Source organism: Raphanus sativus, chromosome 4 (assembly GCF_000801105.2).
Source record: "Raphanus sativus cultivar WK10039 chromosome 4, ASM80110v3, whole genome shotgun sequence".
NCBI classification, from domain to species: Eukaryota; Viridiplantae; Streptophyta; class Magnoliopsida; order Brassicales; family Brassicaceae; genus Raphanus; species Raphanus sativus.
Genome location: NC_079514.1, coordinates 32,751,550 through 32,768,744, shown reverse-complemented (window position 1 = coordinate 32,768,744; position 17,195 = coordinate 32,751,550). Strand labels below are relative to the sequence as shown.

The 17,195-nt window shown below is 34.3% G+C and overlaps 4 protein-coding genes across 5 annotated transcripts; 2 read left to right on the top strand and 2 right to left on the bottom strand.

Moving 5' to 3' along the window:
- The first annotated feature begins 1,896 nt into the window (after nt 1-1,896).
- LOC108849148 (probable ATP synthase 24 kDa subunit, mitochondrial) lies at nt 1,897-3,809 on the top strand. The gene is made up of 7 exons (XM_018622661.2): nt 1,897-2,059; nt 2,326-2,419; nt 2,654-2,798; nt 2,895-3,005; nt 3,088-3,234; nt 3,333-3,455; nt 3,545-3,809. Exons 1-7 carry the CDS (start codon nt 2,021-2,023, stop codon nt 3,606-3,608), a joined length of 723 nt encoding a protein of 240 aa, XP_018478163.2. The 5' UTR covers nt 1,897-2,020; the 3' UTR covers nt 3,609-3,809.
- A 267-nt stretch (nt 3,810-4,076) lies between these two features.
- On the top strand, nt 4,077-5,969 carry LOC108848422 (uncharacterized). Its single transcript, XM_018621784.2, has 2 exons — nt 4,077-4,405; nt 4,480-5,969. Exons 1-2 carry the CDS (start codon nt 4,094-4,096, stop codon nt 5,755-5,757), a joined length of 1,590 nt encoding a protein of 529 aa, XP_018477286.2. The 5' UTR covers nt 4,077-4,093; the 3' UTR covers nt 5,758-5,969.
- Nucleotides 5,780-9,331, bottom strand: LOC108848423 (crossover junction endonuclease EME1A). Of its 2 annotated transcripts, none has more exons than XM_018621786.2 (11): nt 8,928-9,331; nt 8,619-8,738; nt 8,427-8,491; nt 8,173-8,340; nt 7,944-8,079; nt 7,744-7,856; nt 7,057-7,211; nt 6,920-6,983; nt 6,705-6,823; nt 6,268-6,357; nt 5,780-6,190 (listed from the first exon to the last, which is right to left on the bottom strand). In XM_018621786.2, exons 1-11 carry the CDS (start codon nt 9,157-9,159, stop codon nt 5,890-5,892), a joined length of 1,563 nt encoding a protein of 520 aa, XP_018477288.2. In that variant the 5' UTR covers nt 9,160-9,331; the 3' UTR covers nt 5,780-5,889. The 2 variants fall into 2 exon arrangements, with proteins under 2 accessions (XP_018477288.2, XP_018477287.2); XM_018621785.2 differs by having other exon boundaries at nt 7,057-7,214; nt 8,928-9,329.
- A 2,490-nt stretch (nt 9,332-11,821) lies between these two features.
- On the bottom strand, nt 11,822-14,267 carry LOC108852032 (dihydroceramide fatty acyl 2-hydroxylase FAH1). The gene is made up of 7 exons (XM_018625519.2): nt 14,125-14,267; nt 13,208-13,278; nt 12,967-13,059; nt 12,647-12,843; nt 12,465-12,570; nt 12,240-12,386; nt 11,822-12,141 (listed from the first exon to the last, which is right to left on the bottom strand). Exons 2-7 carry the CDS (start codon nt 13,256-13,258, stop codon nt 12,013-12,015), a joined length of 723 nt encoding a protein of 240 aa, XP_018481021.2. The 5' UTR covers nt 13,259-13,278; nt 14,125-14,267; the 3' UTR covers nt 11,822-12,012.
- Nucleotides 14,268-17,195: the final 2,928 nt, after the last annotated feature.

Here is a 17,195-nt window from a genome sequence, read left to right as displayed (position 1 = left end):
TGTTATTTATTTGTTCTCTTAAAGTTGTGGAGTTGTTGGGTTTTTCTTTGTTTTTGTTGGTTTATTTCAATCTCTCCTCATCTATTCAGTATCTCAGTCTGATCTCATTTGTAATGTGCGCTCTTCACAATCCCTGATAGTTGACTATGAATAATTTGATTACACGATTAACATTAGAAAAAAAACAATTACGTGTTCTCTTTTTGGTTTCTTTCATTATTAAGAGTGTGATTAGAAAGCGCAATTGGGGATAAACATATAGAGTAAAAAGTATTTCAGGTCAGTTACTCCCTTTTTGTCCAATCAGGTAAAACTTGTTTTTCTCCTATTTAAGCCAAAAGAAAGTAAAAGTAGGGTAATTTATTACCTTACAGCTTACACTAGCGAAAATAAAACTTTTACTCCGAATTTTGTTTTTTTTTCCTCCATATTCCACCTTTTACCTTTTCCATCCTTAAATACCAATCACAGATAAGCATCATTTTATATTTGAAATAAATGATGAGTACAGAGTTGACTAATAGAATGTGGCTTGTCACCACCCATCTCTTGAAGCAGTCTTGGATTCAAATGCTAACCTAGTATATATGTTAAAATATTTTTACAAACATTTAATAATAGCCAGTACCTAATTATTATGAGCACATCTTCCGAAACGACTTTAAAAACTTTTTTAACTAAAATAGTACTGAAGAAAGAATAATATAAATAATATTTAATACAAATTTAATAAAACAATTTAGAGAAAATAAAATATATTAAATTTAAAACTAACTTAGAATATTCAAATATATATATATATATATATATATATATATATATATATATATATCTCGCATATATACATATAATTTATTTGCAAAAAAATAATTATCAAATAACATTAAAATTATAATTAGAGGAACAACTTTGATTAACTAATTAAAGTGAAAAATATACAAATAATTTATTTAAAGAATTTTTTAGTTACCAAACAAAATTAACAATTAAAATATAGGATGAATTTTACTAACTAATTAAAGTGAAAACTTTATTTTGATAAAAATATTTAGCTAACAAGTAAATAGATATATTGAATTATCAAATATATTTTATTAATTAATAAAACTAACGTACACAGCTAAAGGATATATATTGTAAATTGTTAGCTTGTTAAAATTCAAAAGTGGACATGGTATGTTAATAGAAAACCCAAATAATTCTTTAATTCAAGTCTTAATACGCATAATATTTTTGTTGATGTTAATTTATCATTTGAAATATCCATTTTACAAAGATCATAACTCAAATTTATAACTCAAACAAAACACCAAAATTCAAAACTGATTTATGATTGGTAATATTTTTGAGTTATGTTCCGACGAGGTAGTCCAAATGGCAGGACGCGTCTGTGGTGGCAACCACCATCCAGGTTCGTTTTTCCCCATGCGGAAACTACCCTGCCTCTTCTGGACACTAAAATGGTACTGGATTCGATCCAATCTAGGTAAAAACCTTCTCGGGTGAAGCGGACCGCTGCCTTGCCGGACCCATGGAATGACCCGCGAAGCGGGGAACTCGTAGATTATCAAAAAAAAAAAAACATTTTTGAGTTATATGTCTAACTAAAACTAAATCGTAGAATATAGCAATCAAATTCCCAATTAAAATCATGAACTCAAAAAAAATTAAAAGTAATTCATGATTGGTCTAATCGATTGTAATTTATGTGACCAATCAAAAACTTAGAAGTAAATGGTACGAAGTGGGCTGTCTCTGTCTGTGTAACTTGCCCACTGGGCTTTCAGAAATGAGAATTTGATTTGACAAAAAAAAATAAAGAAACTTAACATTGGGAGAAATCTGAGCCGTTGATCACTAATCTAACGCTGTACAACGATGAAGTTTGACTCCGTAAAAGAATAACAAAGTAGAGTAGTCTGTCTATCAAGGGACAACCCCCCAAAGTGCTCAGATAAGAGATCTCAACGCAGCAGCACAAACCCTAATTTCGAGAAAGAGGAGATTCGATTTCAAAAAAATGGCGTACGCTTCTCGTTTCCTCTCCAGATCTAAGCAGGTATACATACTCTCGCCCTCTCTCTCTCTCGCTGCTCGATTCTTCCGATTCATTTCAGTAATCTTCTTCGCTCTGCTTGATATATTCATGACCGAATCACATAGATTTCATATTATTAGATAATTGATCCTGTTTTTTTTATCCTCCGTTGAAACTCTTTGATGATAGTTCGAAATGAAGTGCTTTCAATCGGATAAGATGATGTTTATATGTTGTTTATGATCGAAGCCATATCTTATTTGGTTGAAACTTATCTTACTATGCAGCTACAAGGGAGTCTGGTCATTTTGCAGCAGCACCATGCTATTCCCGTCCGCGCTTTTGCCAAGGAAGCTGCTCGTCCTACTTTTAAAGGAGATGGTTAGTGTCATCATCTTTGATTTGTATTTATCGTATGAAACATTATGCTTTGCATTTTATTTATGGGAAAAAAAATGTTACATTACACTTTTTCTGGTCAATGCTGCATGTTAGATGTTGAATTATCTCTTTATTTCGTTGTGTTATTTAAATATGTAGTGTGTAGAATGAAGTGAGAACGTTACTGTTTTACTATTATTAACTAAATTCTTACACTTTTTTTTTTGATGACAGAGATGTTGAAGGGTGTTTTTACGGAGATCAAGAACAAATTTCAGGCTGCAGTTGATATTCTCCGTAAGGAAAAGATCACCCTTGATCCTGAGGACCCTGCTGCCGTCAAACAGTATGCTAATGTCATGAAGACCATAAGACAAAAGTAGGGGGCCCTCTTTTTTTTTTACCTGCTTCTCTGGATGTCTGTTATGTTTGCTAATTTTGTTTTTGCTTGTTATGCGTTTCTCCTTGTATGCAGGGCAGACATGTTCTCCGAATCTCAACGCATCAAATATGATATTGAGAACGAGACTAAGGAGATCCCAGATGCTCGTGCTTACCTCTTGAAGTTGAAGGATATCCGCACCAGGTAAATGTTAAGACCTTGGATTAGTTTTATTCCCCCCCCCCCCTTTTTTGTATATTCTTGAGTTAATTCTTGTATCTTGCAGGAGAGGGCTTACTGATGAGCTAGGTGCTGAGGCTATGATGTTCGAGGCTTTGGAGAAAGTTGAAAAGGATATTAAGAAGCCTCTCTTGAGAAGCGACAAGAAAGGAATGGATCTTTTGGTTGCAGAATTCGAAAAAGGCAACAAAAAGTGTGTTATTATTATCCACACTCTTCAACCACCCAAACTAAACAAAGAACAACTATATCGGTTTTGATATCACAGCTTACATGTTTGCATATCAACAGGCTTGGGATTAGGAAAGAAGATCTTCCCAAGTACGAGGAGAACTTGGAGCTCAGCATTGCCAAAGCACAGTTGGATGAGCTGAAGAGTGATGCTCTTGAAGCAATGGAATCTCAGAAAAAGAAGTAAGTCTTCTTTACCTTCTGTTTTTTGTTGTTCTCATCTTCAATCTTTGCTTAACTATAACACGAGTATGGAACTTGTGTTTCTTCAGGGAGGAATTCAAGGATGAGGAGATGCCAGACGTGAAATCGTTGGACATCCGTAACTTTATGTAAGGTTTGATGATGATCCTAAGAAGAAGCATTTTGAGATTTCTTGTAAGAAAGCCAGAAGAAAGATCGCTCTTTCTTTTTATTGTTCCCTTTTGTTGGTTTTTGGTTAATAAGGTCGGTCTCTCACCATGGACTTGAAATACCAAATGGTCTTATAACTTTCTCTCTGGTTATTAAATACGCTTTGTGATTTTTAGACACAAACGTGGGTTTCATGTTTCTGATAATGGTGATATAAATGAAACTCGAGTTTACATTTAAATAAAAACTGTTTGTTAAACCGAACAGAAAAGATTTCTGGTTTTTATTCTAAACAAACCAAATTATCGGTTTTAAAATGATTTGGAATTTTCCATATGATTCTGGGCGTCTCTATTTGTTATTTGAAGACCAGTAGAAGTAATGCAGTTAGACCAATCATAACAGAACACGTGGCTTAATTGCGAACAATTAAAAAAGGATGATCCTACCGTTACTGTATCTTCGCAATGGCGATGGCGATCTCTCTTCCTGGAACGAGAGTGTCTACTCACTGCTCCCATCGGTTCGTTACTGGTCTAGCGGCTTTCTGTCCGGTCAACATTCACCCGAAGCTTCGTCCTTCCATAGATAAGACAATGATTTCCAGAAGGAAAGTGGGTTCTCGCGCGAGAACCGTTATTCAATCGGTCTTGGAGACAGAGAAGAGTACAAAGACGGAGAAGCCTGAGTCTCCTCCAGTGAGATTGGTTGCTCTGGTCGGGAAAGGAGAAGTAAGCCCACTCAAATCCACCTCCTGGCACGAAGTCATGCTCCACACTGTATGTGACTTCTCTTTCTATCTCTGATTACTCTTTAACTTCCTATAATCTCATTTTTACATCTTCATTAACAGGCAACAAGACTGAAATGGGTTGATGAAGGCTACGAAATGCTCGTCTTTGATGATGAAATCTTGCGTTCCAGTGATCAGAGAGCTGTGAATCTCAAGCAAGAACTGAACCAGACTGATATTTTGGTTGTGGTTGCTGTTAATAACTCAGAGTCTGTGAAATGGATTCAGACGAACAGCAAGAATACCAAGAACGTGGTTTGTTTCGAGTCTTCTCCAGATTTGATGAACAGGCTTGGAGGGGCCGACTTTAGAAGCGGTGATAAAGACAAAGAAGGAACGGAGATCGTGAAGACAGTGGGAGATGCATGGGAACGTCGCAACTCTGATGATATAAGGTTCTGTCTGCTTGTCATCATCAACGCTTACGTTAGACCGGTTCCCGTGTTGCAGAACCTGAGATCCAAAGGGTTCTCGACGCTTGGTTGTATGGTTCAAAACTGTGGACCTCAGATTTTGAACTGTCTCTTGGATCCCAACTGTCGGAAAGCTCTTCAGTGTTTGAACAAATGTAGTCCTGTGGACCAAGTTTGTAGCTACAGATGCATTGCTTCTTACGAGAGTCCGTACTTCGAAGCCTTCTCTCTTTGTGTACTACAGAAACACAACTGTCTTGAACTTGATGCAAAGATCCCTGAGAAGCCTTATGTGCCTCCCATGACGAGTTTTCGAGGGAAGGAGTTATGTTATGAGACAGCGGAAGACCTGTTTGTTGGATGGTTAGGGGACTTGGATTGGAGCTGGCGTGTGGTGGCTGGACAGAACCCGGCTTATGATCAGTTCCCGTGTCAGTACCAGCTTTTCTACAGAGGGAAAGGGAAGTCATCGTTTTGGTATGAACCTGTGTTTCAGGTGAGGACGCTTGAAGGGAAGCTGGTGTGGAGGAGGAGAAGATACTCGGTCAAGAGAGGAAAGACTCCTGCAACCTTCCGTCTCAGTGTTTTAGACAACGGTGTGGTTTCAAATGAGTTTTGGACTATTGTGGATGTGTCTGATGATCTGAGTTGGGGATTGTTCCATTACAATGGAGCGGCTCGTGTTGCAGGACAGTCTTACACTGGGGCTGTGCTCGTGACACCTGATGGTTCGTACCCTGCAGAGAAGGAGAGGGAAAGGTTGCAGTCTGCATTGGAGAAATGTGGGATTAAAGAGTGGGAGCTCTTTGCTGTTGATAACTGTTCTTGTGAGAATCCGCCTTTGGGGATACCTGAAGGTTCTAGACTGCATTCGAAAATCAGCATCACCAAGGAACCAGACTTGGTTCAGGGCATAGAGATGTAACATCTATAGAAAGATACAAGACGAGAAGAAAGTTATGAGATTATAAACTTTTTCTCACGTTAGTAACTTGCATACATGTACAAAAATTAAATCTCAAACACAATCACTCTACGGTTTTTGTCTGACAATGTTCTAGTCCAAGTCATGTGGAGAATAATTCTGTGAAGGACTGTTCTCCACTTCATCAATCTTAAGTTCTCCAGATTTAGACATGAGAACTCTATATATCCTCTTAGAACCAACTATTCCTAAGTTTCTGTCTTCTCCTGTTAACCCTTCTAACTTCAAGCCCTTTAGAAGCAGCTCCTTCTCTTTTTCTGATTTGTTAGGATCCATATACACCTTAAGAAGAGACTTCATTGTTGGATATTTCTTCCACACTGCTACTGCATATCTTGGCTGCACATTTGGTATTGCTACTAATGCTTTTAACCTATAAAACAAACACGGTGATTTAGAACACGACTAAACAACAATACAACATTTTTAGTGGTTTTATTTGTACTTTACCATGGACTCTTTTTAATTAAGTGCTTGTCAACTGAATTCATGGAGGCTACCACACGTTCAGCCTTTACTGATAACCGAGATGACTTTTTCCTGTGTATCAGTTTACAGAACCAAGATTAGTTTACCTAAAACCAAGCAGGAAAATACATAGAAACACAATCGCCAGAACCATACAGCCACACGTATATATATCAAGTTTTACTTCCACGTAATGCTGAGCTCTCAGGGTCGGTGCCATTTAACTTACTTCACAGACGTAAGATTTAAGTCTAAAAGAAGATGCAAAACCTTACTACCCACTTTTCATGATCATCTTTGGATCAGTTTCTATCTAGAGATTAACTGATTTGATTGGGGGGAATAAATATAAACAACTATAAAGCATCATTCAAGATAATATATTGAATAAAAATCGAGATTGAATAGATGATTAGTACCTGAACTGGCAAGAGGCCAGACTGCTGGTTAAACCAACAACATGTGCAGCCACCTCAGGCCCATCTATACAATGCCTGGAATGCACTCCATCATAGTGCGTTGTTAGCTTTGCAAGCATCTGTCTTACACATCAAATATCACAAAGGTAAGTAAGTTTAAGAACACTAAGAAAAGAGGAATAGACCCTAAACATGGTCGTTAATTACCGTAGTACCTCATCAATAGGAGGTCGACTCCAACCATTGGATTTTCCCACGTTGTTATAACCTTCCTTTTCCCTAGAAAATCAGATTATTCAGCTCCATGATGGAAATATTCATGCAAAACAAATTCACCTTATCGAACTCAAACCTTTTTTTCACGTAGGACATTAAGTTATTTGTGAGGTAGCAAACTGTATAAGATGGGTATTGGTCCCGAACTCTCGAGATGCTTTCTAGAAGTCTTTCATTACCAACAAGATTGCAAAACTCTTCAGCCTCGTACACAAGTAAAACATATGGAATCTTCTGCAACAGAGAAAAGAAGACGCAAATCAGAAAGCAAAAGAAAATACTGAATTCATATAACGAAGTCCCTTCAACCCTTCACACAAGGGACTCATTTCTTTTCTCTTTTAAATATTTTATAGTCAGTGACTCTGCAATAAGCAATATATCATTTTACAGATGGAGGTTTCAAAAAATTATAACAGAAACACATAGCAAAATAAATTTGATAAACAATGCTCATTTGTCTGGAACTGAAACAGAGAATAGAGCACGTTGAACAATAAACGGTCATTTCACTAACGCTATCATGAATTGAAGCTAACAACACCAAACAGTTTGATGCATAAGTGAAAGAAAATGTAAATGTTCAACTGACATGCTTATCCTCAAAAGACACAAGGATAGAGAATAGATTGCGGTATTGATAAAAGTTGCAAGTTCTAGGTTCTAAGATCACTTGTCCTCCAAAATATTTTAGTGGTGAGACTCAAGATGCAGAACATATTAAATATCATTGGTACATCCAACAAATTGACCACGATTCTACCTGAGAAACATCGTCTGGAAGTGTCGTCATTGTCCACACAATAGAACTCTTGATTGGATTAGAGGTGACACGGTATGTAATGCCTTTCTCAGCGAACAGTGAGATCAGAGGTGCTATATTAACAGAACATCAAAAAGTACTCAATCTCTAAGGCCAGCTTTGAGGAAAGCAAAATCGAAAAAGGAGAGAAAGTGTTTTACCTCCAAGGGCTCCTTCAACCAATTGAAGATCAATCTCGACGATGATAGATTTAAGCGGCCGTTTCTGCATTTCCTTGTCCAACTTTCTTTTCTCAGCTTCTTCTGCTTTCGAGGCAGCTCTCTGTCGTTTCTCTTGCTGGATGGATGATGGAAAGCCAATTAATTAGCAGTTGGTCTAAAAAAACACACAAAAAAATAGAAAAGACATGTAAAATAACTAAACACTCACTTCTTTTCTTAACTTGTTTTCCTCTGCCGCACGGATTCTTTCATCCTTTGACAAACGCTTTCTTGGCACAGCGTTACCAGAAAGAGATGGACTTTTAGAACCTGATGTCTGCTTTTGGCTACCCGTTTTCTCAGCACTAATGTCTTCATTCTCTTGGTCCGAATCCACCTGATTTTTTTTTAAATCAATAAATCAGAAGACACAAGCAAACATTTTCTTCTTTAATAGAGATGAGCAGAAACAGATAAGTGTACCTGGATAGAAACTTTGGGAAGTGAAGATTGAGAACTGGGACCCCGCAACCAATCAGTACTATGATCTGAAAGAAAGCAGCCAACAAGTAAATTACTACAAGTGGAGAAAAGACTACCCTTTGCAAAAACTACTTCTCCTCCTAAGCATAGAATTCTTGTAAAAGAAGTAAGGGTAAGAAGAGGTCTTCTCACCAGAATCTGTATCACTGGTAACAGAGTCCAGTCGACAATGTTGGTGAGCATTAATGGGGGGTTGAGATCTGGGAGTGTCTTCTTCAGAATCCGAGTCAAGAAGAGATATTACTCCTTTACCTAAAATGAGAAAAACATAGAGCAATGTAATATGATTGACTAGAATGTAACATCCAATCCAGGCAACTAATCATTACCCAAAACCCTAACAAAGAACCATTACCAAAAATTGGAGAGGCAAATACACAATGATTAATCGAATCCATTGGAGACGGACAAACAGTAACTAGTGATTGAGAGAAATTTTACCGGTGAAATTTTCTTCATGGCCTCGCGAAGAGGAGCCAGCTACGGAAGCAAAGGGACACTTGACTACAGTGACGACATCGTCGTCGTCATCGACGAGCAAAGGAGGAGAAGAAGAAGCTTCGGTTTCAATGTTGAAAACAGTAGGGGTAGGGGTAGGGGTGGGAGGATTGTTTCGAGGCCTCTTATGAGGAGGAGTAGCATCATCGTCGGAGATCATAATCGGATAACTCATGACGGAGAAATAAAATTGAACTCTTGGCGAAGAAGAGTAGCGAGTACGATTCAATTCGAGTGGGAGTGAAGGGCGGGACTGTCGATTAACTTTTTTTACTGAGAGAGAGAACCCATTGATTGATTCTTGGAGTTTTGGATTGTTTGGCTACGCAGTTTATTCTCTCCTCCCCCTCACTGAGATTGCTTCTGCTTCTACTTCTAAAACCCGTTTATTTAACTTCCAGACAGTTTCCTTGTGTTTGATAGATTGATTTTTGGTTTTTTTCGGTTTCCATAAAATCTTTCTGAACTAAACCAAACCAGAATTGGTTTGCCTCCGTTGAATATAGGGTCAATTTGATTTTTCTTTACCGAATTAAACCAATTTTTTTTTATCGTAGGTCAAAATCTGGTTTAATGTAATTAAAAATCAGATACTTCAGATAAATTTGGATATATCTATCCTATTAAAAATGAAGTACAAATGGGAAATTATCCTAATTTTTCTTTAATATTTACAATCAAATGCCACTCCACTTAATAATAAAAATTCTCTGCAAAACTTTTATTCATTAGTGGATCTCTCAAGTCCATTAAGAATTTGATGACCAAAAATAGTTTTGTGGACATATGATTATTGTTTTAAAAATGATCGTAAAATCAATTTCATATTAGATTTCTTTGTATTTTGATATGGGATACAAGATCTCTCGGTCCATATGCATATATTGTTATATTCCTTTTGTATATTAATTACAGCATTTATATTTTGATATCTATATTATTAGAACTAAAATACAAATTAGGTTTACTTTGAAAACATAGATAACAATTTGAAAAAATGTTTGTTTGAAAATTTGGATAACAGTTTAAAAAGTACATTTGTTTGAAAACATGAATATCAATTTAAAATAAAAAATTTGATTGGAAACATAAATATCATTATTAAAAATGATATAAAGTTATTTGAAAACATAGATAACAGTATATTAAGAAAAGAATGAACTATGTTATTAAAAAATTAGAAATCTATTATATTATGAGAAATTATCTATTTGGATCAACTTTAAAATACAAAATGAGTTAATCTAATTACCTAAAAAAATTATTTGTCTAAAATAATCATAAAAAATTAAACTTTATATATATATTTCAAATCAAAATAATAATTTAAAGTTTATTTATATCAAAAATTGATTCAAAATATACATATATTCAAAATTTTATTTTTACTAAAATATTTTCCAATAACCATTATTAAAAAATATTTTCAATATGTATAAGAAAAATACAATACAAAGTCAAATTTCATATACCAACTTAAATTATTAATTTTATATTTCAATTAACCTTAAAAATATAATATATGTGATTATTTATATGATAGTACATAAAAATACTATTAATTATATGTGTGCTATGTTTTTAAAAGAAAAATTGATTGTGAATTAGGAGTGGGCGTTCGGGTACCTATTCGGGTTTGGTTTGGGTCTGTTTGGGTTTCAGATTTTCGGGGTGAAAGATTTCAGTCTCATTCGAATTATAAATTTTGGTTCGAATTCGATTCAGATCTTTGCGGGTTTGTTCAGGTTTTGGATAACCCGTTTAAATTATTTTTAAAATTCATTATATCTTTAAATTTCTCAAAATATATAAAAATATATATATTACGTATGAATTTGAATAACATATATAAGAATACCTGAACTTAACATATAAATTGGTTTGATTTAAATATTTTGATAGATAATAAATAATTATTTAGGTATTTTTGGTGACTTGAGTATACTTTAACTTTTTAGATATTTACATCTGACTGTTTATATATATTTTCAATTATTTAAACCAACTTATAAGTACCATATATATTATGAATGTTTTTATTTACATTAGATCTAAAAATAATAATATATATAAGTATATAAATCTATTTCAAATACATTCACGTATCTGAAATACTTCGGTTCAGATCAGATTTGGTTTCAGTTCTCTAAATACCAAAATTTTGATATTTAATCAATTTATATTGGGTTTGGTACTTCTTTTTGGATCGGGATCGGTTCGATTTTTTGGATTTGGATTTTTTGTCCAATTCTAATATTAATATTAAAAACAACATATTTTATAAATATATACATCCGCACGGGCGTGCGGGTCAAAATCTAGTTTTGTGTTATAATTTGGATAATCTGGTATAAATAGTTATCATTTGGATAATCTGGTATAAGTAGTTATAATTTGGTTATAGTTTTTTTAAAAAACTTGAAAAATCGACTATAAAACTGAACAGAAAAAAAGTTAAAAATAAATCTACCAAACTGCTAACAGAATTTGTACCAACGATGAAATTATTGGTTGGGATCATTTCCGCGGGCCTAACTGCAACGTATTAGTTGAATATTTTTTTAATGAGATACTAACATGCTTTAACGGGTTTATTATTTGAATAAGTTCAAGATAAAAGGCCCTTTCCTTGCATTGGTGGTGATCATCAAATTTTAAATTTGTTGATAGAAACGTACGGAACAAGGTAAAGCTCGACTCCCATCACTCTTATGACACGAGGGGATGTCCATGTGGTTAGCTCACGTACATGAAAAGACAAGAGACCCACACATCGAAACCATCTAGTTTTTTTGTATCTCTTCAGAAAAAGCTCCATAACAAACATATATGTGCACTTGTGTTGTAAACAAAGTTTCTTTTCAGTTGTGAAACACATAAAAACTATTACATATATAGGATGTGAAGTATATTGATATACAAAGACATTGGTCCAAATGAAACGTGATCAATTAACATAGACTGATGATACTTTAAGATAAACTGTGTATTGCAAATATCGATCCTTTTCCTTTTGCATCCATCTTAATTAGTACTTCTGTTGCTCTCTTTTGAGAGCTTTTTTGGTGGGAAGTGTACCAAACACTATGTCCCATAGCGACGAAGTTACACCATATCCCTTGTCCTGAATCCTGAAGTGATGGTTCAAATGGGATTTCTGCAGATATCACAAAAAAAAAGAACAAAACCCATTTTATAATGATGTATAAGGTCTTGTCTGAATACAAAAGAGAAGAAGACTTGGCCTTGTTTAACCTTGAGGTTTTTGGTCACTGGTGTACTTGGGTTGGCATGGTGAAGGTAGTAGTGAGTGATATCGTACATCACATAGCCGAACAGGCCGCCTCCAAACAATGCAGGTGCAGTTGAAGGAGTTGCAATAAGTTGCGCAAGATTCCAGAGCTGGGACACAAGCAAAAAGAAAACGGATTAAAAGGTTAATTTGTGAAAACAGGACAGCATACATGACCAAATGCTTACAGGAAAACACATAATAGCTGTTAAGGCAGGAGGAAAGACGAGACGAAGGTGGTCCATTGGGTGCTTGTGATGGTATCCGTGAATAAGATAGTGTGCCGTGTTTCCCCTGAAATGGTTCCACAATAACATTAGCATCTAGTTGAAGAGGATTCATAGCAAGTACATGTGTGTATGTGACGAACCAGTAACTCTTGGTCTTCATGTGGAAAAGGAAACGGTGAAGACAGTATTCTATAAAAGTCCATATAAATATTCCCAAGGCTGCCATTGAGACAACTTCTGGGAGTGAACAGCCCATGCTTACTGACATGGAGATACACCAGGCAACAACTGGCAACCAAATGACAGGAACTGCCCACCAAACTGTAAGTGTCAAGAACTGTTTCATTGCAAATATGTCAGACCATGGAGAATCAAAGGTTTATATAACATTGCTTATTATTGAAAAAGGTCATACGGAAAATTAAAAAGAAGAAGAAGAAAAAAAGAAACTGATATATACCTCCCAAAAGTCGCTCTGGAAAAACCTAGGGCCTTCCTTGGTTACAATAGGTTGGTGAACCCATTCGTCGTAAGCTTCTCCGAGATGACCAACCTGTCAAACATCCAAAGCAGTAGCAAGAGGAGGTTAGCAAGGGAATACAAGTACAACTTTAATAGCTCTAAGAAAGAAGAAAAGACAAGACAATCTTGTGTGATTATGGTCTCCAGCGAATTTCCAGATTTACTAGTTATATTCTTACCTGGAAAGCAAGGGGCTTGTCAAGATCTACAGTGAACCCTTGAGCAACCATTCTGCTGATCTTTTACACAACTGAAACAAAAAAATGGTAATAGACGATCAAGAAAAGTCACTTTGCAATGCTCATAGGTAAGAGCATCTTCATCTCAAATATCTATTTGGGAAGAGAGAAACTCACTTATTATTTTCTTGTTTTATTATTCTTGAGAATTCCTTTTAGATATTTGAAATAAGGGTGCTCTAACACGCCTGATATATAAATAGTTTTAAGTGCTTTTTCAGCTGAGAATTTGTTTTTCATTAGCCAGGTTAGAGGCTAAATCTTATACATCACTTCTTAAAACAAAACACATGCTCTATTGTTTGTTAAGATAGTAGTTAAACTTTACTGTTCTTGGATATGATATGAAAATCACGTCTGAAACTATACTACTGGCCTAACTGACCGGGCACACGAACAAAACCAAAAAAAAAAAAAAGAATATGAAAACCTTGCAAGTACAAAAGCAAGTATTAGTTAAAAATACCCAAAATAAAAAATTATACAGCCCGTCACTTATTCTCCTCCAAGGACCCCACCACCATATACATAAGCAGATATACTATCCAAAGAAGGCAATTCACAAGTTAGCATCAAGTTCAAATCAGTATATCACTAGCTCCCAGGTTCCAAACATCAGGTCATAATTGATTTTGAGAAACAAAATGATATCTAAAATATTCACACAAGAAATATTAGGGAACTCTATAACTTCGTCGATGTTCTTCTCATCGAACCATTGACGTTTCATATAAAAAAAAAACAACTTCTCCATGAAAATGAATTTTATAACTAAATCCAGGAGGAAACAAAATACAAACTCAAAAACACCAAAGCTACGACCAAGAGAGAGTGGAAATCAAATGGAAGCAACAAACCTAAATGCGAGAATTCGGATCTCAGTGACTGACAAACTGACAGCCGTCGGAAAGAGTAGAGTACCGACGAAGAGTATAGGCGCACTTCTCTTTGTTGTTTAACTTGTGCTAGTGGTTATTAAATAGGGGCAAGGTGGGTGATTGTTTTTAGTATTTAATAAATTTATAGGAATTTCGATAAACGTATAAATACGGTAATTACTTAAATTTCATCAATCCCAATAATATTTATAGATTTATCTTATAGGTTTAAGAACGCCCACGTTAAAATTCCATCCTTGAAAAGCTTGAAACGAAAAGTCATAGCAGAGAATTAAATGAGCAAACCTAACATGCATACAGAATTAATGATGGCTACAAGTGTGACACAAGAATGACGAAGATAACAATTCTGAAAACAGTGTGCCATGGAGAGTGTTGTCGGAGTCAGTGTATAAACCGATTATACATTTATCAGTGTTTCAAAAAAAAAAAAAATTAGTTTTTGTTTATTTATTTGAGAAATACATATCATTCACTTTCCTCACTCTCTAATCTTTTATCCACAAAAACCTTTTATTAAAATAAATTTTGGTAACTAGTTACTTATTATTTCCTCTGTTTCATATTAAATATCGTCTTATCTTTTAATTTTTGTTTTATTATAAGGGTCGTTTTATATTTCAATGCATATTTTACACAAATTTTCCAATTTTTGTCCTTATGTTTAATTCATTAATAAATAAAAACTAAACAAAAATTACATTTAATAGAGGTAAAAAATAAATTTAATATTTTTTTAATATGTATATAAAAACCTTAAACAACACTTATATTGAAACAAATACATTATTTTTTATGACTCTGATATCCGGCTACCTTCGAAAGAGATTCTACTAGCACGTTCGCCGGAGCCAAGCGAAGGATTATGTTTAGTTACTTATTATTTGTTCCATTTAAAATATTAAATTTTCAGATATCCATTAAAGATAATAATAGCAAATCAACTTCAGATTAATCTGTTCATAATATTTAATGTATTTTCTTTCGAACATAATTATATTCCATTTTATAACAAGATTTGTTCAAAAGAATTATAACAAAATCTTTTAAAATTTTCAATTATTTTTTGCTACAAAATAACTCATTTTTCATAATTAGTAATATAATATTATTACATTAGTGTATTTTTATTAAGAAACATTTTTTATAAATTTTATAATCATAATATATTCTATTAAAACAAAATATTTTATGTATCTAAATATGATAAATTATATTCAAATGATAACTAAACCAGTTTTGATTTCATACATAAGAACATTCATTTAAACAGAAAATAATAAACTATCATATGTCTATATGTCGTCATAATGAATTAGAATAATTTGACTTTATAATACATTTATACAAAAAGGATAAAATATTTAACATATTTTAAGTTTTTAATCTACAGTTATATATTATCCAAAAATGACATTTTGATATGTAAGTCATAATCTAGTTTTTATTGCTTTCAGTTTTTGAGTAGTAAGAAACTTCGTGTTCTCAATGAAAATGTTCTAAAAAGTTAGGTCTTAATCTGTGTATAAATGCACTGCTTGTGATGAGGACATAGAACCACCAATGTCAACGCCCAAAGACACACACACACACAACTAGAAATCGATATCAAGAGAAGAATTCAATCAAATGTGGAGCATTTAATCAATCAAAAAGAAAAGAATAGTTCTCTACAAAGGCACACCAACTCAGAACTAGTCAAATAGAAATCTTAAAAGAAGTTAAACTTAAAGACAAGGAGATAAAACAAAGCTTCAAGACCAACCAAGACGAAGCATATGTTATATAAGACGGTCCAGGTTTTATCCAAATCATTTGCCATTTCTAAAGAAGAAAAAATAACTTATCTTATTTACCATCACACCAAAGAATTAAAGCTCACCGTTTTGATTATTACCTTGTGATCAAAGAGACAAAGCACACCTTTTGGTTATTACTCTTCATACTCTTGGGATCCAGAGATCACAGCAAGAATTATGTACCAAATGTAGAAGAGCAACCACAACTAAAAGCAATTGAATGTGTTTATCTAGATTATTTCTTGTAAATCTTTGTCATTCGAATTCCAGTTAAACGGCACAAAATCTCTAATTTGTTTTATTGTAGTTTCTTCTTTAATTTCGTTCTATTCTTAATATTTTAATTCAACCTAAGTTCATATGACAACTATATTAAGTCTTTTCGCATCTTTGTAATTCATCACCTTTTTATACTAATAATATAGATTATGTTGTTTTATTAACACTTGCTTCCTAATTCAAGGAGATCGTGAGTGATTTCATCTTCTGTGTTCTTGTCTTTCAAGTTTCATCAATAAGCCTTGTGGCACCCTATATTCAATTTTTTTTTTGTTAAGCCGAGTGTCCGGAATCCCGTATGAACCCGACTAGCGCCGACCACCGCCCCAACAATCTGAACCACTAAGGGTCCGGAGGATTTTTACGGCAGCGGCGGCTTTCCGGAGGCCCGAAAGGACCATGTGAAAACCTCGGTGGCCAACACGAATCGAATCTGCGGGGAACGTATTGGTTGTTACCTCAACTCGCCTCTAGGCCAACCCGTGTTGGTTCCCTATATTCAATTTGTTTCCTCGTTTCCATTCCATTCCATTCCTAAACCATTGGAAAGAGAGTTACACAATCAATTACAAAATTTCAATCTTGATTCATCCTAATTCATCAACTGATCAAGCTGAAAAGGTGAACTTTTAAAGACCAATTCAAATTTTTTTTTTGAACACACGACCGATTCGATTTTTAATCTTCATTTACAGTCACTAAAGACACATACTCATTTGAGACCATTTGGATTGCTTAATCATTCTCTAGAGGATCTATATCTATCTTACTCACGTCTATCTTAAGCATTTATTTATAAATTTTTAAAACAAATCCCTAAACAGTTTCAATAAATGTACGTAAACTGAAAGATAAACTCTGAATATTATGAATTTGATATGGTTGACTTCACATTTAATGGAGAATCTGGGTTGGATATGGACCTTTGGTTTTAACTTTTTAGAGACGACT